General features: G+C 33.9%; 3 protein-coding genes across 4 annotated transcripts; 1 reads left to right on the forward strand and 2 right to left on the reverse strand.

The window, feature by feature from the left end:
* LOC109353599 (putative pectinesterase/pectinesterase inhibitor 28) lies at positions 8,884-11,803 on the reverse strand. Its single transcript, XM_019595930.1, has 2 exons — positions 10,442-11,803; positions 8,884-9,817 (listed from the first exon to the last, which is right to left on the reverse strand). The coding sequence occupies exons 1-2, from the start codon at positions 11,487-11,489 to the stop codon at positions 9,102-9,104; spliced, it is 1,764 nt and encodes a 587-aa protein (XP_019451475.1). The 5' UTR covers positions 11,490-11,803; the 3' UTR covers positions 8,884-9,101.
* Positions 12,118-15,302, reverse strand: LOC109353849 (probable pectinesterase/pectinesterase inhibitor 41). The gene is made up of 3 exons (XM_019596209.1): positions 15,268-15,302; positions 13,555-14,429; positions 12,118-12,852 (listed from the first exon to the last, which is right to left on the reverse strand). Exons 1-3 carry the CDS (start codon positions 15,300-15,302, stop codon positions 12,152-12,154), a joined length of 1,611 nt encoding a protein of 536 aa, XP_019451754.1. The 3' UTR covers positions 12,118-12,151.
* On the forward strand, positions 15,589-18,000 carry LOC109353401 (probable pectinesterase/pectinesterase inhibitor 58). Of its 2 annotated transcripts, none has more exons than XM_019595657.1 (4): positions 15,589-15,700; positions 15,840-16,899; positions 17,016-17,773; positions 17,822-18,000. In XM_019595657.1, exons 2-4 carry the CDS (start codon positions 15,858-15,860, stop codon positions 17,834-17,836), a joined length of 1,815 nt encoding a protein of 604 aa, XP_019451202.1. In that variant the 5' UTR covers positions 15,589-15,700; positions 15,840-15,857; the 3' UTR covers positions 17,837-18,000. The 2 variants fall into 2 exon arrangements, with proteins under 2 accessions (XP_019451202.1, XP_019451200.1); XM_019595655.1 differs by having other exon boundaries at positions 17,016-17,764; positions 17,795-18,000.

Consider the following 20,173-nt stretch of genomic DNA (forward strand, 5'->3'; position numbering starts at 1 on the left):
TAGCTAAGTTATTGGGAATTGTATGTAATGATAGCATAATTACGCTCTAAGTGCCCCAAAAGCATATAATTTTCCTTAACAATTTGGCACTTAACACCTCACGCAAGTTGGACTATGTATATCACAAAGTCCAAGCTTGGATGAGAGATGACAAAATTTGGCAGGGCAAGGGCCTTAGTAAAAATATCTTGGTAATACCTCTCTTTGAGGTCCTTCCATATACCATAGCAGTGACGATGCTATGTATATTTCAGGGTGTGCAAATGCACACCCTTGATTTTTTGGAAAAAATATATATATATATATATATATATATCTCAAAATATTTTTTTTGTAAATGACATAACAATTATTATTGTGTTGAATTATTTTATAATATTATGAATATGCAATTTAAGGAATTTCATGATAGTTTCTTTGAGACAAATATTCAATTGCTTCTTTGTATGTCTTGTTTGAGTCTAATTGATTGTTTCTCTGTTTTTATATGACAAAATTGATTGTACTTACAAGGTTTTATCTATGTGTTTTTTGTTCAACCAATTTAGTGATGTTTTATCTATCATTTACATGTATATCAATGTTGAATTTGTTTCTTTGAAAGAATCGATAATCTTTAAGATAAGTTGGTTGAAAGTGCAAGTCACCTTGTTTATCTATTAGTTTATCTTCTTTGAAGTTAGCGATATAATTGTAGAAATAGTTTTTTCAACTATGAAAATCATGAAAAAATAGGTTGAGTAATCGAATGAGAGATACATGGATAAATATCTATTCAATGACTTATATTTAACGAGAAGTGTTCAACAACATTTATAAAAAATTGATCATTCACTAATTTCAAAATGTAAAATCACATAGAGATTAAATATGAAATATTAATTTATTTGATTAGATATATTTAATTTTTTTTATTTTTGACATTAATCTTTTCATCTTCTTATAATTGATGATATATATTAGTTTAATTTTTAATATATGTTGTACACCCTACCTTTGGGTCCTAGATTCGTCATTGTATAATAGGCAATTTCAAGCCAGAGCACACTTTGGTAAATGGAGTGATCTAGTGAGTGATTAATCCAAGATATCATCCAGGTGTTGCATCTATCCCAAGCTCCAAAAATAGGATCTTCAAGATTTGGTTTAAGCAAGCTACCATCAACAACTGTAGTTTTGTTTTTCGTCTTGAGAGTCATGAGCATGTCCCTAGACCAGGAGTGATAGTTTTCTCTTGTTAGGTGTTCCTTCACCAAGCTGCATCCTGGACTCTTGTTAGGATGCAAGTAATATGGAATGAATGGATCAGTCAATGGATTTATGACATCTACTGTGTTGGCCATTTTTGAATTAGATGAGGAAGAGTGATTGGTAGATAGGAGTAGTAAGGGAGAAGGTATAAAAGTGTATATGCGCAACAAAACATCAATTACGCTATGATATTATGTTAAAATGGTAGGAGTCATGCATGAATGAGAAAGATAAGAAAAACTTAAGGAAAACTTAAAGAAAGAAAGAATGAGAAATGAATATTCTCATTATTGAATTGAATGAATGATAGTTTACAATGAAAGTAAACTATATATACATGTAAACAAAGTTTAACTAACTAAAACTAACTCTACCTATAACTCTCTCAGGGTGGAATGTATCATGCAATCCAAGCTTGAAATGGTTGTGTTGAACACGATCACATACTCTAGTACCTCCTCTAGCTCATGAGTGAATCTTTGTCTCTTAGTCTTGAAATCTGAATATGAAGCAATATTGACGCTTAATCACCATAAGTAGAAGCAACTTCATCATAAGCTTAACCATCTATTTTGACAGAAGCTTAACCAACCATAATGAATGAAAGAGAGAAAAATGGATCTTAATTTGATCCTAATATGTTGCTTTAATGAGAAAAAATTACACACTAAAAATAATATTGTGTATTTAATGAGAGGGGTAAAGAATATAGAGTACAAATGGAATAAAGGTAATTGATGATATACAAGTTTTATAAAATCAAATGACTCATACACTTGGTAGCACCATGAGGTCTTCAACCAGCAACTTGTTTTCATCCAAGAAGATATAATTTGGTTTATGGTTCTAGTCCCTTTCTAATTCTGCCAGAGACATTATGATGTGAACTATGGCATGGCCTTTTGATGCTCCCCTCTTTGATGAGTTAAACATGTGGACCTTCATAAGAATATACTCCCTGTACCAATCTTAAAACATACAATAGGTTTCTTATTCAAAAGAACCTTTGTCCAATCATCTTCTGAACCATAGCATGTTCTTTTTATTACTTGAATTGTTGGTGCAAAAATCTCCGGTACTGAAATGGATTTATCTTTCACAAAATTTTCCACAATATGATTATCTTCCACTGCTACTCTCTTTGCCTTGACATCATTCTTTCTTTCATGCTCAAACTTTACAGCATGGGGCTTAGTCCCTTTTCCATTGTCTTTAGGTGAACTTTTCCAATTGGGTTGCCTCATTTGTGAGGGCCAAGAAAATGAGAGAAAATCCAAGAAACTCATATAGGGTTGAATTCATGGAGAAACCAAAGCAACCACACCTTGCGCTGAAAACTCAAAAAGTTTGCATCAATCTGGACTGGTTATGTTGTAAAGATGTGATCACAATGAAGCTTTTCCAAGATGTTGACCATCCTAGGCCTTCATCTCCTCTTTTTAATGTGAATTTATTTCTTCTACATTGCGTGTGTGAGCTGAGATATTACATGAGATGAACATCTTCTGAATGACATTATAGTTAATGTGGATTGCAACAACTCCTTTCTTTCTTCCAATTATTCCTCCATACCCCAACATGTTCTTTGTCCACCTTCAATTCTTTATTTAATGTTCCTGCATGCTTTGGCCCAAACAGGTATAATTGTAGATATTTCATCTTAACTTTACCTGTCAAAGTGTGAAACTCCAGCACAACATTATTGCATACTTCATCAAATTGAGAACACTTATCAGAGAATCCACATAAGGTGTTAAACAAGAAAAAACAACTCGTGCAACAAATAAGCATTGACTTGATATGAAAGATATCACCCTTAGAAATTACATGCCAAACCATATGAGAGAAGAGAGGAGCCATGAATGAGAATGATGATTCTTTATTAAATCTTGGAATGTTAGAGCTATAAGCGGAAGCTATCGAAAGAATAATTATACTCTGATATCATGTTACAACTTGGCAACCCATGTGAGGAAGAATTGATGGAAAAGATGAACAAAGAATAGAAAAGAAAATAAACCAGAAAGAATAAAAGAGTGAATAATTATGCTCTAATGAAATGTCTAAGTGAACAGTAGGACAAGGGACACTAGCCAACTTGATCATGTTTTCACTGTCAGAATTCAAACTGCCTTGGCCACAATTTATGCAGTTGGTTGAGATATGGACATGAGTTCCTCAGTCAGACTCAGGCTTGGTGATTCCTCGGTCAGACTTAGACTTTTCTTGGTTTTCCACATGTATCTTCGTACTTAAGACAATTCTATCATATCCGGGAACATCCACATGTATGTGAGGCTAACTCTCTCAGCATGTATTTTTTCCATCCAAAACTCGAACTCGAGACCTTGCTTAAAGGAAAGCATATAACATTTGGTCAGACTAAGACTCGGTGCAACTGCATTGTTCAACTTGATCAACTTTGGTGCAAGTGTCCTGATACAAATTTTGTCTTCCTTGATCTTCATATTTTGACATAGTGATACAAAGATTTATTATGGGGATAACTATATCCTATCACATTTTATAATGAAATTCTAATCATATGTCTTCTAGCTATATTTGTTAAAGGAAATTTTATGATTAATAATTATAAAATCGGTACACAAAACGTTGGAGAAAATCTGATACAAGAACATCAATACTCTTGTTTAAAATCGACCGCATTGATAAAATATTGATGCACACTTTCTAGAAGCTTCCACACTTGTGTAGAAACAAGTAGTGATGATTGTACCATAATATCTAGAATTATCCTAAGCTTCTAGTATATTCTATTATAGGCATTTAGTATTATAATTAAAGAAGTATCTAGAAATCTTGAGAAAAATGTATACTAGATACTTATGGAACCATCTAGAAATTCATAAGTGTTGTAGAAAGCCTATAAATAGGCACTCACCCTTCATTTGTAAAGCATCCAAATAAGAAGCAAATTATTCTAAGTTGTGTAGCTCCAAAGCTTCTCCACTTCTATTTTCACTACTATAACTTCCATTTCTAAAATACTATCAGTGGCATCAGAGCTACGTTTGGTCATACACTGGGCGTAGAATATTACTCTATCCATTTCCAACTATCTCCAAGAATCTCACATCCAAACTAAACCATATTTATACACTTTGAGCTATGGCTAGCACTATTCAATCATCATCAATTCCTATCCCAATTTTCACTGGAGAAAACTATGATTTTTGGAATACAAAAATGACTACTTTCTTCCGGTCCCAAGATTTGTGGGATATTGTAGAAGAAGGATTCACTACTCCAGAGAATACTTCAACTCTTACCGTGGCTCAGAAAAAGGAGTTGAAAGAGAATGTGCAAAAGGATGCAAAAGCGTTATTTATTCTACAACAAGCCTTGGCGGAGACTATCTTTCCAAGAATAATGGGAGCTACAAGTGCCAAAGAAGCATGGGATACACTAAAGGAGGAGTTTCATGGCAGTGATAAGGTACGCACCATTAAACTTCAAACTCTTAGGCGTGAGTTTGAATTACTTAAGATGAAAGAGTCTGAGACCATAAAAGACTATTATTCTAAAATAAAAGAAATAGTCAATCAAATGAAAGCCTATGGGGAAAATATTCTTGACAAAAGAATTGTTGAGAAAATTCTGATTTCAATTCCCCAAAAATATGACTCAATAGTTACTACGATTGAGCAAACCAAAGATTTGTCTACTCTATCAGTAACAGAACTAATGGGCTCTCTAGAAGCTTATGAGCAAAGATTGAGTAGGCATGATGAAGGTTCACTAGAAAATGCCTTTCAATCAAAGCTCAGACTAAGGTCTCAGAATAAAGAATATCAAAGAAGAAATAATATTGGTGCGGAACATTCTAGAAACAAAGAGATTTCTAAAGATTTCTCTAGAAACAATCAAGCAAAATATCTTCCTTGCGGCATATGCCAGAAGTCAGGCCATTCAGAAAAATATTGTCGATATCGAGGAAAGATACAATGCCAATATTGCAAAAGATTTGGGCACTCAGAGCAAAATTGTCGCAACAAAAATAATCATCAGGCCAATTTCACTGAAGAATGCAAACATGACCAACAACTATTCTATGCCAACCAAGTCTGTAGTCGTGATAAAGAAGAAAACTGGTACTTGGATAGTGGTTGTAGTAACCACATGGCTAAGGACGGGAGCATTTTCAAAGATATTGATGAGTCTGTCAGAGTGCAAGTTCGATTAGGTAATGGCACCATGGTTGAGTCTAAAGGCAAAGGCACTGTCATGGTGGAGACACAATCAGGTACGCGACTTATCAAAGATGTCTTACTAGTTCCTAACCTTAAAGAAAATCTCTTGAGTATTGGCCAAATGATGGGAAAAGGTTACTCTCTCCACTTTGAGGGAGATACATGCAATATATATGACAATAATAGAAAGTTTGAAATAGCCCAAGTTAAAATGGAGAAAAGAAATAGAAGTTTTCCAATAACTTGGAAATATGCTACTAACATCGCTATGAAGGTTCAAGTTGATGAATCATGGCTATGGCATCGAAGATTTGGTCATCTTAATAACCAAGCCTTAAAGCTATTATATCATAAAAGAATGATGAAGGATCTTCCATGCATCCAAGAGAATGAAGGAGCTTGTGAAGGATGTCTACTTGGGAAGCAACATAGACTACCTTTTTCAAGTGGGAAATCTTGGAGAGCAAAACGCTTGTTGGAGCTCATCCATACTGACGTATGTGGACCAATGAGGACGCCATCCCTCACTAATAACAGGTATTTCATCCTCTTCATTGATGACTTTTCTAGAATGACATGGGTCTATTTTATAAAAGAAAAATCAGAAGTCTTTGGAATATTCAAGAAGTTCAAGGCCTTTGTCGAGAAGCAAAGCGGGAAACATATAAAAGTACTCAGAAGCGATCGTGGCAAAGAGTACAACTCTCACGAATTTGATAAATTTTGTGAGGATGAAGGCATAGAGCGTCAACTCACAGTTGCTTACACTCCACAACAAAATGGGGTGTCTGAAAGGAAAAATCGCACGGTCATGGAGATGGCTAGATCGATGCTCAAGGAGAAAGGTTTGCCAAACACCTTTTGGGCCGAAGCAGTTTACACAGCTGTCTACATAATGAATAGATGTCCAACAAAGGCAGTCGAAGGTAAAACTCCTATAGAAGCTTGGAGCGGTAGGAAGCCATCAGCTAAACATCTAAGAGTTTTTGGATCTATCTGTTATATACATGTCCCAAAAGAAAAGAGACACAAACTAGAAGACAAGACGATAAGAGGCATCTTCTTGGGATATAGCACACAGTCAAAAGGCTATCGCATATACAATCTAGAAACGAAGAAACTTATCATCAGTCGAGATGTTGAAGTTGATGAAAGTGCCGCTTGGAACTGGAATGAAGGCAAGATTGAGAGACACAACATCTCCATACCAACACAACAACCACAAGTAACTGGGGAAGTAGAAGAAGCAACAGAAGATCCAGGTACGCCAACTACACTCCCACATGAACAATCTTCACCGGAATCTTCTCCGAGACGAGTAAGATCCTTAGTAGATATATATGAGACATGCAACTTGGCCATAGTTGAACCTGGAAGCTTTGAAGAAGCATCAAGGCAAGAAGTATGGGTCAAGGCAATGGAAGAAGAGATAAAGATGATCGAGAAAAACAACACGTGGGAGCTAGTAGATTGTCCAAAAGATAAAGACATCATCGGAGTAAAATGGGTGTATAAAATAAAGCTCAATCCTGATGGCACTATACATAAGCACAAGGCGAGATTAGTAGCCAAGGGCTACTCCCAACAACCAGGAATCGACTATAATGAGACATTTGCTCCAGTTGCTCGTCTAGATACTATAAGAGCTCTAATAGCTCTTGCAGCAAAAAGAGGATGGAGCATTTACCAGCTAGATGTCAAGTCTGCATTCCTCAATGGAGTACTTCAAGAAGAGATCTATGTGGAGCAGCCAGAAGGGTTCATGAGCAAGGGCAACGAAAACAAAGTGCTACGATTGAAGAAGGCTCTATATGGCTTGAAGCAAGCTCCTCGAGCATGGTATAGTAGAATTGACCAGTACTTCGTCGATAAAGGATTTAGGAGGAGTAAGAGTGAGCCTACACTATACATTAAGTCCCAAGGTCAGTATGATACTTTAATAGTTTCCTTGTACGTAGATGATCTTATATACACTGGAAACAATATAAAGATGATAACAGAGTTCAAAGAAGACATGATGAAGACATTCGAGATGACAGACCTAGGCTTAATGCACTACTTCCTTGGAATTGAGGTAAATCAAAGAAAAGAAGGTATATTCATCTCACAGAAGAAATACATAGAAGAACTACTAAAGAAGTTCAAGATGTGTGAGTGCAAACCAGTTGCTACTCCGCTCGTGACTAATGAGAAGCTACAGAAGGACGATGGATCTCCACAGGCAGATGCATCTCTCTACAGGAGTTTGATCGGGAGTCTTCTATATCTCACTGCCACTCGACCAGATATCATGTATGCTACAAGTCTTCTATCAAGATTCATGCAAAGCCCGAGTCAAATCCACTTTGGAGTTGGAAAAAGAATTCTTAGATACTTACAAGGAACAAAAGAGTTCGGTATATGGTATCAGACCAACACCAACTCAACATTACACGGCTACACTGACAGTGATTGGGCAGGTTCGATGGATGACATGAAGAGCACATCTGGTTATGCCTTCTCACTTGGATCAGGAGTGTTCTCTTGGGCGTCAAAGAAGCAAGCAATCATTGCACAATCAACAGCAGAAGCTGAGTACGTAGCAGCTGCAGAGACGACTAACCAAGCTATATGGCTTAGACGAATACTCAATGATATGGGAGATCAAGAGATGGAGCCTATGACAATCTATTGTGACAACAAATCGGCGATAGCGATAGCAAAGAATCCAGTCCATCACAACAGGACAAAACATATCGCAATTAAATATCATGTTGTCAGAGAAGCAAGTGAGAATAAAGAAATAAAGCTCGAGTATTGCAAGACCGAAGATCAAATTGCTGACATATTCACTAAGGCATTACCAAGGCCAAAGTTCGAGCAACTACGATCGATGCTAGGAGTTACAAAGATGTGCATCAAGGAGGAGTGATAAAATATTGATGCACACTTTCTAGAAGCTTCCACACTTGTGTAGAAACAAGTAGTGATGATTGTACCATAATATCTAGAATTATCCTAAGCTTCTAGTATATTCTATTATAGGCATTTAGTATTATAATTAAAGAAGTATCTAGAAATCTTGAGAAAAATGTATACTAGATACTTATGGAACCATCTAGAAATTCATAAGTGTTGTAGAAAGCCTATAAATAGGCACTCACCCTTCATTTGTAAAGCATCCAAATAAGAAGCAAATTATTCTAAGTTGTGTAGCTCCAAAGCTTCTCCACTTCTATTTTCACTACTATAACTTCCATTTCTAAAATACTATCACGCATAATCCGTAAATGTCTGCTAACATTTTTATATGAAAAATAAACACTACTAAAGTAAGAAGGAAATAAAGTCAATGAAGCTAATAAAGAAAAAAAATAGATGTAAAATATACAAAAGTGGCCTAGCTGGTAGCTAGTCACTAAATAAAAAAACAATATCAAAAGAGTTACTTGAATTACATCAATTATAAATCTATTCATCCTGCAAAAACCTAAGCATAATCATCTGTTTGGGAAATGTGACAAAATGGCACTATATACACTGACTTCAAACTAGTCAATAAATATGAAAGACAAAGACCCAAACAGCACAAACATTAGTAATTGCTAATACTAATAAAGAGAAATTCTAGCAACACACCCACCACAAAAAGGATTTTCTTTAGTGCTTAGTAGAGGCCATGCCAGATTGGTAAGGAATCCTAGTAACCTTAATCCAATCATCTTCATGAAAAAACTTGGAAGGTAAGAAACTACTTGCTGATTGTTTTGTGAGTTTCTTGATCCCATTGCATTTTCCAAGCTTAGATTTGTTTTTACCAGGGACAATATTATTGTACTCAGCATATAAGCATGTATCCTTACTAGAAAATGTACCCTTTGGTCCTTGCAATGGCACATAACCATTACATTGAATCATATCATCAATGTAAGTATCCATGAAAATGGTTCTCGAGTTATTCTTCCAAGGACGAGCTAAGTAGGTTTTGTTCTTGAACCTCACTGAGTGGTACTCACGGGAGGACACAATGGAACCTCCTTGTATGACTATTCCTGATGGTTGATACCTCTCTTTTCTACCTTGTGCGGTCACAATGCAATTTTGGGTTTTCAATGGCTTTCTGAGTATGAAAGTGCAGTTTTGGAAAACAGCTATTGCATCACCAAAAATGAAGTCAATGGTGCCTGAAATGGTGCAATCCTTGTAGAATTGACGATGGGTGTGAGCATAAAGAGTGTCTTGGTATCCATCAAATGAGCATTTGTAAAAGATGGATTTGTCTGCTTGCACTCTTATGGCTACTGCTTGATGTTTGTGAGGGCCAGCTGAGTTCTCAAACCCCATATTCATTGCAACAAAATAATCTCCTTGAATAACTGCATGCATACACAGATGTTGCATCCATTGTTGTTATCAATTAATTAACCTTCATAGTTTTTATATATATAAATATTCTACTAATGTTTTTTATTTATGTTTTTAGAGTGCATCTTTAATTTAATGGGTGTGTTACTGTGAATGATATATAAATAAGTTATTGAAATATCAAATTTAAATACCCTGAAATGTAGGTTGGAAATGGAAAAAAAAATATTATTTAATTTAATTAGAGAACTATTATAAGCTAAAGAGGATTTGAGTGCAAGCACTCAAAACTTTGTATCCCACAATTTAAATCATGATCAGAGACCCACGGGACTATAAATAGTGATATGCAATTGTAATTATGTTTGATTTTGATAGTTTTTACAACCACATTATGAATATTAGAAATATGATTTGTACAATAATTAACTTTGTATATCAAAGTTTTATTTTTAAGAAGGAAAAAGGGAAACAAAAAGAAAGTCAAATTGTGAGACTTCCCGGAAACAAAAACATTTTGATATACAAAGTTGTGTTACACAAATAACATTTTTGTTGTTGTACAAAGTTGTTTGTAAAAGTAACAAGGTAGATTGATTTACACCTATGATAATTAAGCACCAAAGTATACGTACCAACTGTGGCGGTTCTATAAGTGTTAATCCCATCTATGAAGTTTTTGTTGCCTGTAATTCGAGTCTTCTTCCTACCATCACCAACAAACACAACATGAGTCATTTGCTTGGTAACTTCAACATATTCATGGTAAACACCTTTCCTGATGTAGATTATAAATGGCTTTTGATTCTTCTTAGGCACCATTTTCAATGCCTCATTGATCCTCTTGAATTTCCCACTCCCATCTTTGGCTACAACCACATGAGGCTTGAGGTTATCTAAGTTTGTATGGAGGAGTATCCTAACAGCACTACCTCCATCAACCCAAGAAGGATGCAACTCATCATGATTGAGAACTTGTTGATCCTCAAAACCTTGAATCAAGCCACGTGCAGCAACATTTGAGCCATTCACATCAGAAAGAGTTTTTGATAATCCATAGATTATAGCTAGGGCATTGCTACTCATTTGCATGGATTTTGTTAACACATCTCTCATCTTCTCACCAACTTCACTATTGATATTCTCAAAACCATCCAAGCAAGTTTCTTGGTATGTGATTGCACCACTTAACCAAACCTTCAAGCTTGTGAGAATGTTATCAAAATCATTAATATGAAACCTTCTTATTCTCTCAAGTGACCTATTAAACTCATTGATTGAAAGATCCATAAGTTGCTTACATGTATCAAGTGCCATCTTTGCTTTATGATCCTTCTCAACCTCATGCATGAGATTAGTTTTCTTGATACCATTACCAATTCTCTTAATGGTTATATTGAAAGCAATCTGAATGAGTTTTCTTGTGTCTGTGGTGTTGTTAGCTTCTGCTTTGAGACTTTCCTCACATTCTTTCTTGTAATCAGTGGGTTGACAAAGGATATTAATTACTTTCATTGTAGAAACTGCATGGGTCTTGTTATGATCATAATCTTTGGAACTATTTTCGTTTTGCTTGATACTCAAAACAATTGAGGTGGCCATAACTAAAGCCACAATTAAGAATGTACATACACTAATAATGGCAATTCTCTTTTTCTTATCTGCATCTCCCCAACTATCCATTTTGATTAATTAAAAAGCAAGCTTCTATCAAAGCCTAATTCACACGCAATACAATAACAATGGCTAATGCAAGTGAACAACAAATTAATCATTAAAACTTTAGCAATATGCAATTTCAATAACATTTTTTTATTGTTATGTATGCTAACCTGTTCTATATGCAAATTAAGGGGAAAAGGGCATGCTGAGGCGGTGGAAAATCCTCCCTCAAAGCCCTCAAGAAAGTGTGATTGGTGTGCAAAATAGAAATTTGTGTATGAATAAAAATGGAAGATTGGTTTGAAAATTGAATGTGAAATGTGAAGTTTTTTGAGTAAAAAAGTAGCTAGAGGGAAGGGGAACTATGTTTTCTAAAACTGTGGAAATGTGGAAACCACAAACTCTATAGCTAACCCTTCTCCTTTGATTTTTATGCTAATTAAGTAGAGGAATGCATTATGTGGCCTCAATGGCCAACATTTCTCCATGCCCTCCATTTTCTTTTCTCCTTCTAAAAAAAAGTAGATGCATAAGAATATTGTGCTCATGGATAATCAATATGAAAAGTTGATAAGTGGTCAAATGCCACATATTAATATAATATATTATACTTTTTCCCTCCAAAACATGCAAAAGGACCCTTAAAAACATTCCATACCTTACAATAAATATTCCAAAAAAGTTTAATGTAACCCAGCTTTGAAAGGCACTCCTGTCATGGGCAGCCACGTATCACCTTGTATGAATTTATACACAGTGAAATGATCTGCATCATTTCCATTTATAAGATGATACCCTTCCCATGTGACCCTTTTACTAGTGTTTGAACCTGGCCCCCAGTTACCAAACTCTGCATAATACAATGTGCTTAAACCAAAATTCCCAGACCATTCCATCCAACCCTTTGGATCAATTAACTTATCTATAAAACTTTGCATATAAACTGTCCTTGAATACTCTTTCCAAGGCCTACCCAAATATGTCTTCATCTTATTATAATTGTTAGTTGCATCACCTAACTCATAGGATGCAACAATGTAACAGTTTTGTATGCACATGCCAGTGTTTTGGTTAGGATCTGTTCTGCCCTGTGCTGTGATTGCATTGAATTGGTTTTGCATTGGAAGTCTAGGATACATGAAACAGTCTTGGAATATTGCTGCTGAATTGCCAAATATGAAATCAATTGTGCCATAGATGTTACAGTTTTTGTAAAATTGTCTAAAGGAATGTGTGTATAGTGTGTCTTGGTACCCTTCAAAGTTACAATTATAAAATGTGGACATATCTGCACCATTTCTTACAGCAACAGCTTGATGCTTGTTGGATCCTGCTGTGTTACGAAAACTTATGTTTACTGCAACAAATCCTTCTCCAACTACAGCTATACAACAGTAATAGCAATCAAATTAGTCTGAATTTTTTTATAGGGTAAAGTAAGCATTGTGTACAATTTAACTCTCTAGAAACAGTCTCGCCTGTGCATACATTATACTTTCCAGACCTCTCAGTATATGAGAGCCTCATAAATTGACCACCATTTATTATAAGAAAAAGCTCTTTAACATTAAGTAGAGAATTAGGAATCAAATGAATTAGAGGTACCAGCTGTTTTTTTTACTATCAAAAAGTATATTCTCACATTTTTAATAGGTAACTAATCCTTTTGGACTATATAATTATCCCTCCAAACAATTGTCATTCACAAAAATTGAATCTTGACATTTTAGTCATTCTCAAGATTTAACGAGGTCTTACACCATTAAATCAATATCTTGTTAGTAGATACATATTTGTTGAACTAAGTAAACAAACTTATAATATCATAGGAAGTTCTTAATTTGTCTTTCTACTTTGAAATGTAATTAATGTTTGAAATAACTACGTACGTTACTTTTTATCGATTGCATCAAGAAGAGACCAAATTTTACTACTTAGGTGAGCGAAGTTCTGAAAATAATGTGCATGCTTAGGCATATAACATGTGACATCGAAGCACTTAAAAAACATGTGAAATCGAAGCATATAACAAAACGTGACATAAAACATATGTGCTTAAAACATTAAACTTTATTAGCATACTTACCAAATGTTGCAGATTGGAAAGTGGTCCAACCATCAATAACACTTCTATTGCCGGTGATCACAGTGCGGTTTATGCCATCACCAACAATCATCACGTTCTGTTTGCTCTTAGCAATAGACACATACTCATAATAAACCCCAGTGACAACATAAATAACATAGTACCCATTGTTGGTGCCTGTATTGTTAGGTGCAGCTTCCACAGCATCATTTATTGTAGTAAAATCTCTTGACCCATCTAAATTCACCACCACCTTTTCTCTCACCACTACATTATTATCAATGCTTGTATTTTGCAGTAACTTTCTTTCAAAAGTTAATTTTCCTGTGCCATGACCACTAACATAACCGTGTGTGAATAGAGCCAATGATATGCTATAAAGTTTAATCCCATCTGAGAGAGAGTTTAATAATGCTGTGGTAATTCTAGGATATGGTGTTACTTCATGAAAACCATCTAAGCATGTGTTTTGATTTGTTAAAATGGCACTAAGCATGGTTTGAAAATTATAAGCTTGATAATTAGTGACAGTGTTTTCTATGGCTTGAAGAACATTGGACAGAAAATCAATGTTAAGTTGTGCAAGATTAAGACAATCTTCAAGGGCATGTGTTGTGGAAACATGAATATAGGATTGGTCTCTAAGGTAAGAAGAGACCTCTTCTATAATGGTTTTGGTTATTGATAAAGATTGGATAAGGAAAAAGTGGCATTGGTCATGTATAGATAAATATTGAGGGGGAAGGGTGGTTGTGCAAAATGTTGGATAAGGTGTTAGGTTGCATGTGGTATTTGGGGAGAAGGAGAAAGATGAAAGAGAGGGAGATATGAAGAGGATGAAGAAGGAAACAAGGGTGTATAAGGTAGTTTGATGTCTTTAACAAGTTTGTGGCCATTGCAATGGGTAGATGGATATATCTTAGGCTCTTGCATATTTATATGTAACTGAATCAACTATAGTATTAAAATTATATCTAGAGGGTTAAAAATCTGGTGGAGGGACAAATGGTGTCATAATTTTTTTAATAAAGGAAAATTGTCCTAAAACAAACACAAGGGGTACCCATCCAATATAAAAGAGATCAAACAATCAACTTTGTAGAACAAAATTGTATATAAATTTTTGGATTCATATACCAATTTGAAAACAGTGTCATAGTTATTGTAGTAATGTAATGCACAAATGATTTAGTACAAGTTTTTCTTTGAAAAAAGTTTATATGTTTTTTTAGTTATGTAAAGTTGGAGTTTTTTTATTTTGGTCCTATAAAAAAATGTTTATAAGTTTTTTTAACTACTATATTTTTATTTTAATTCTTGTCTATAGTTAGAGATTGTTACTTGCTAATATGATATAGAAATAAAATAAATAGTAAAAATAATGAAGGGTCCTATAAAAATGAATCAAAATCAATCTCTTAAAATGTCCTATAAAAAGGATCAAAGAAAGTATCTTACTTTCACAACAAAATAAATTATCTGTAGGTGAAACGTTATAATTTAAAGTTTGAAACAAAATTAATGGTAGAGACTAAAATCAAATAGCTCTACTTAAACCAGTTTTTTTCATATGAAACAAAATTAAATAGCTCTACTTTATATAGAATGAAAACTTATTTAAATAAAAAAATAAATAAAATTAAAACTTTTTTTTTTTAAGCAAAGGTGGCAAAGCACCCGAAAAACATATATAATAGAAGGAAAAGAGATTACATGGAGAGAAATCTATAGTTAGGCATTCTAGCCATGTTTCTAGGAACTTGCATGCCATAGAGAAAAGGTCTTAGACATAATACTAAAATTGGCAAGTTTCTCTAATTTAAAAATTAAAACTTAATACTCTCACGTTTGATAACAAACTGGTTTCTCTAATTTAAAGTTTGATATATAGAAACTAGAAAGTTTTCTATATACTGTGTGGCCTTGGCGTTAATTTTTATATAGAAAACATAATTATCTGGCCTATTATCTAAACTTGGCTTCTTAACTTAATTAACCTGTCACATTTGACCGAACCAACTATTAATCGGTGTTCAATAGCACCCAATATTTGTGTATAAATAACCATTACCTTGCACCCCAACCACAGATAACAAAGGATTCACTGCTCCTTTTTCATTTGGTGCGTGGAGGAACCAATATACAAGTAACTATTACAGAAACGTTATTCTTATTATTGTTTAGTCATTTTAATTTCTTTTTTTTCTTATAGTTTTTTTTGGTAGAATTTTCTTATAGTTTTTAATTACTAATTCATTGTTTTCTTGCATGTGCTTGTTCATTAGGTGCTTTTCTTCATCAAAATGTCTGGAGGAGGTGAAGAAAAGCGAAAAAGAATTGTTATTATTGGTTTCTCTACCCTTTTATTGGTGGCTATGATTGTTGTTGTTATTATGGGTATAAGTAATGAAACTGAATTCAACGATGATAATGATGATGATATAGAGGATAACCAAAAACATGTTGCATCAACAATGAAAGCAGTGAAAACCCTTTGTTATCCCACAGATTATAAGAAAGAATGTGAGGAAAATCTCATGCCAGCAGCTGGTAACACAACAGATCCAAAAGAACTTGTTAAAATTGCTTTCAACGTTGCCATTTCCAGAATTGGTGATAAATTGAAGCAGACAGAAATTTTGCATGAGCTTGAGAATGAGCCAAGAGCCAAGTTGGCACTTGAAACATGCAAGCAACTCATGGATCTTTCAATTGATGAGTTTCTAAGGTCACTTGATCAAATAAGAGAGTTTGATCTCATAAATGTTGACAAAATCTTCACAAGTGTAAAGGTTTGGCTCAGTGGTGCAATCACATACCAAGATACATGCTTAGATGGATTTGAAAACACTACAAGCGAAGCAAGTAAGAAAATGAAGGATTTGTTAACCACAAGCATGCACATGAGTAGCAATGCTCTTGCTATTATCACCAACATGGCTGATACCATTGCAGATTGGAATGTTACAAGATTACTAGGTGGTCGTCGCCTCCTTGAGGAATCTAAGAATGAAAACAGTTTCAATCTTCCAACATGGGTTGATGATGCTGCTAGTGTACACAAGATTCTTGCAGAAACTCCATTCAAAATCAAGCCTAATGTGACTGTAGCCTTGGATGGCACTGGTGATTTCAAGAGCATTAATAAGGCATTGAAAAAGGTTCCTAGTGATAATGAAAAGCCATTCGTGATCTACATCAAGAAAGGTATTTACCATGAGTATGTTCATGTTACCAAGGATATGACCAATGTGGTGTTTATTGGTGATGGTGGTGATAAGACAAGAATCACTGGCAACAAAAACTTCATAGATGGGGTTAACACCTACAACACAACCACTGTTGGTAAGTGACCTAGCTTTTTGTGTCTGTATATGAACCAAAACTATATACAATTGATTGCTGGTTTATATATATATATATATATATATAGAAGTTAATTCCTTTATGCATGCATGCAGCTATTCAAGGAGATCACTTTATTGCCATTAACATGGGGTTTGAGAACTCAGCTGGACCCCACAAGCATCAAGCAGTGGCCATTAGAGTCCAAGCAGACAAGTCCATCTTCTACAAATGCCAATTTGATGGTTACCAAGACACTCTTTATGCTCACACCCACCGTCAGTTCTATAGGGATTGCATCATTTCAGGTACCATTGACTTCATCTTCGGTGATGCTATTGCTGTATTCCAGAACTGCACATTTATTGTGAGAAAACCAATGAGCAACCAAAACTGCATTGTTACCGCACAAGGCAGAAAAGACAGACACCAACCTACAGGAATAGTCATTCAAGGAGGTTCCATTGTTGCTGATCCTATGCTCCAGGCTGCAAAGTTGGACCATAAATCCTACCTTGCACGCCCATGGAAGAATTTCTCAAGAACCATCTTCATGGATACATTCATTGATGGGTTCATTGATCCTGAAGGGTTTTTGGCATGGCAAGGAGAACAGGGTCCTATGCATATGAACACTTGTTTCTATTCTGAGTATCACAACTATGGTCCTGGTTCTGATAAATCAAAGCGTGCACATTGGGCTGGAATCTGGAACCTGAATTCAAAGGCAGCACATTTGTTCCAACCATCAAAGTTCTTTCATGGAGATGATTGGATTGAAGATGCTGGTATTCCTTACTTCTCTGGCATTCCCAAACATTACAGGCACAAAATGACAGTACGCAATTGGTTACCTGAAAAAGAAGACAAAGAGGACAAAAAAGAAGACAAAAAGGACAAAGAAGAGAAAAAGGATAAAGAAGACAAAAAAAACTAGTCACTGTTAAGTGCTGCCATTGATTCTTCATCTATTTTGACTAGTTTTGAAGCAAATGGCTTTACTTGTTATTCCTTGATATTCTTATGTTCTTGTGGGATGCACAAATGATGCATTGTTGCATGAATGTGACATATTCATCTATTATTTTTTCATTTTTTGTTTGTTACGAAGTTATGGTTTTCTTTTCTATTTTATTCCCATCCTTAATGCTCATACAATAATGTTAGGTGTGTGTTGAATTTGATTTTAGAGGGTATTACAGAGAAATCAAAGGGAATATAAAATTTTAATATTGAATAATTAAGATAGTCATGCAATGCTTTTATAAATAAGGTATGTTGTAATAGATTTTTTACCTTATGATTACTTATTTATTTATAAAAGTATTATATCTCTTTTAATCTAAAATTTAAAAACATCTATTTTTTCTTTTCCCTCGAAACAAACCATAAAACAACTTCAACTTCAGATTATTATCCATCTCTAAGGGTTCAAAGAGCACCTTCTACTAGAGTGATTAATGATACATGATTACATAATGAGAACTCTTAACAAGTGCTCTAATCAAAAATAAAAAAACATTGCTTTAGAAATTACAACTTTTAATTATTTATTTATTTATTTTTTGGTAAAGAATATTTATACTTTATTTATTTATATGAGTACACAATTTATTCCATATAAATTTCTATATTGGATTTCTTGATCATCTAGAAATTAAATACATGTATCAATAACTTAATCCTCTCGTACCAATTAACATAAATATAGTTGTCCATGTTATTTAGGTATTTAACAACTGAATTTATAAGAGTGAGTTTTCCCTTTATAAGGAATACAAAATTATACATCTTAATTATTAATTCCCTTTATAATAGTATTAATAATTATAAGTGTAGAATAGATAGAAAATAATAAGAGCAATCAATAGTTAGTGAATATTATAGAGAATTGTTCGTTAGACAGTTAAATTTGTATTTTCCCAATTTACCCTAACTAATAATTTGTATTTCCCAATTTACCCTTGCTAATTTGTATTTCCCAATTTACCCTTGCTAATTTGTATTTCAAACTTATACTCTACAAATGAAAATTTTAATAAACAATCAAAGAAATAATAGAGCAAAGGCTAAACTTGGAATATCAAAATTACTCTATCCATGACAGTTAATAATTGTTTTGCCTTTATATAATAGTGTAACTTTCACCATGGTGTAATTTCTATTTCCTATTTTGCCCTTCACATTATTTAATTTTTACAAATAGGCCATATAATCATAAATAAACATCACCTACCATTAATTAACTATATCTTTCATATTAAATTGAACATTATCATAAATACATAAAAATTATAACAAATACATTCTAATTACAAAATAAAATATATAAAAATTGAATACGTAGTACCATATAATACTGACCGGCAGATTATATATACTTGAATATGTGTGTGTACAAATTAGTCACAGAAGAAGAGTTTTGAAACTTTTACTTACTGTTCATAAAAAATATATATATGTGGTAAGGGAATACGTGGTATGTTACCGTGTCAAATACATGTAAGCTAAGTGTTTTTTTTTTGTTCCTACCAAAATAAAGAATAAACTTTACCCAAGTATATAAAAAATATTGTTTATTAGTTGGTATCAAGCAAATTATACCAAACCAAGAGCTTCCTATATTTTATCCGGGACAAAATATAGGAATCACATTTAATTAGGTCTAAGTTTGTTAGTACATTTTCTATGGTTTAAGTTCATTCCCTATGTTAACAAATTAATCTAAGGTTTAAGTTTGTTAATTAAACCATATGACAAATCTAAGTTAAACTCTAGTTTGCTATCCAGTCAACACATTTGTTGCCGTCATAGAGGGTATTATGAAACTTGAATGAATCGCATTGAGTTAAGAAGTCTAAGAAGACAATTCATATAAGTAAAATGAGTTGTTTAAAAAGCAACCAAGTAAGACAGTTAGTTATTTACCAAACTTAAGCGCCAATCTGATGGTCACAAAGTTAAGGTATTAAACTTGCATGTGTTATATGAGTCTTCTGAGTATATAGTGAACATTAAAATGAAGTCGTCACCCCGCGTACTATAAAAGTTAATAACACCTATACTGTTATATCATAAAGCTACATGAGAGTATATATAACACAAATTATATCCAGGACAAATAAACTCAAAAGTGAACTATATTTTACCAAGAATATTAGAATAACACCTATACTGCATTGAATATTTTCTCACTCTTAGATCATCTAAGATTATTTCAGAATAATTCTAGGCAGGTAATGTAAGATAAGTAGGAACATTAAAATGAAATATG

This window comes from Lupinus angustifolius, chromosome LG08 (genome assembly GCF_001865875.1).
Source record: "Lupinus angustifolius cultivar Tanjil chromosome LG08, LupAngTanjil_v1.0, whole genome shotgun sequence".
NCBI lineage: Eukaryota > Viridiplantae > Streptophyta > Magnoliopsida > Fabales > Fabaceae > Lupinus > Lupinus angustifolius.

Excerpts from the sequence above, each read along its gene's own strand:
- LOC109353599 (XM_019595930.1), bottom strand. The coding sequence starts at position 11,489 with ATGGATAGTTGGGGAGATGCAGATAAGAAAAAGAGAATTGCCATTATT. Across the intron at positions 9,818-10,441 it reads TTATAGAACCGCCACAGTTG|TTATTCAAGGAGATTATTTT; the intron begins GTACGTATACTT and ends GTATGCATGCAG.
- LOC109353849 (XM_019596209.1), bottom strand. The coding sequence starts at position 15,302 with ATGGCTAGAATGCCTAACTATAGATTTCTCTCCAT. Across the intron at positions 14,430-15,267 it reads AACTATAGATTTCTCTCCAT|ACATCAAACTACCTTATACA; the intron begins GTAATCTCTTTT and ends AACTTGTTAAAG. Across the intron at positions 12,853-13,554 it reads TTTCCAATCTGCAACATTTG|CTGTAGTTGGAGAAGGATTT; the intron begins GTAAGTATGCTA and ends ACTGTTGTATAG.
- LOC109353401 (XM_019595655.1), top strand. The coding sequence starts at position 15,858 with ATGTCTGGAGGAGGTGAAGAAAAGCGAAAAAGAATTGTTATTATTGGT. Across the intron at positions 16,900-17,015 it reads CTACAACACAACCACTGTTG|CTATTCAAGGAGATCACTTT; the intron begins GTAAGTGACCTA and ends GCATGCATGCAG. Across the intron at positions 17,765-17,794 it reads ATTGGTTACCTGAAAAAGAA|GACAAAGAAGAGAAAAAGGA; the intron begins GACAAAGAGGAC and ends GAAGACAAAAAG.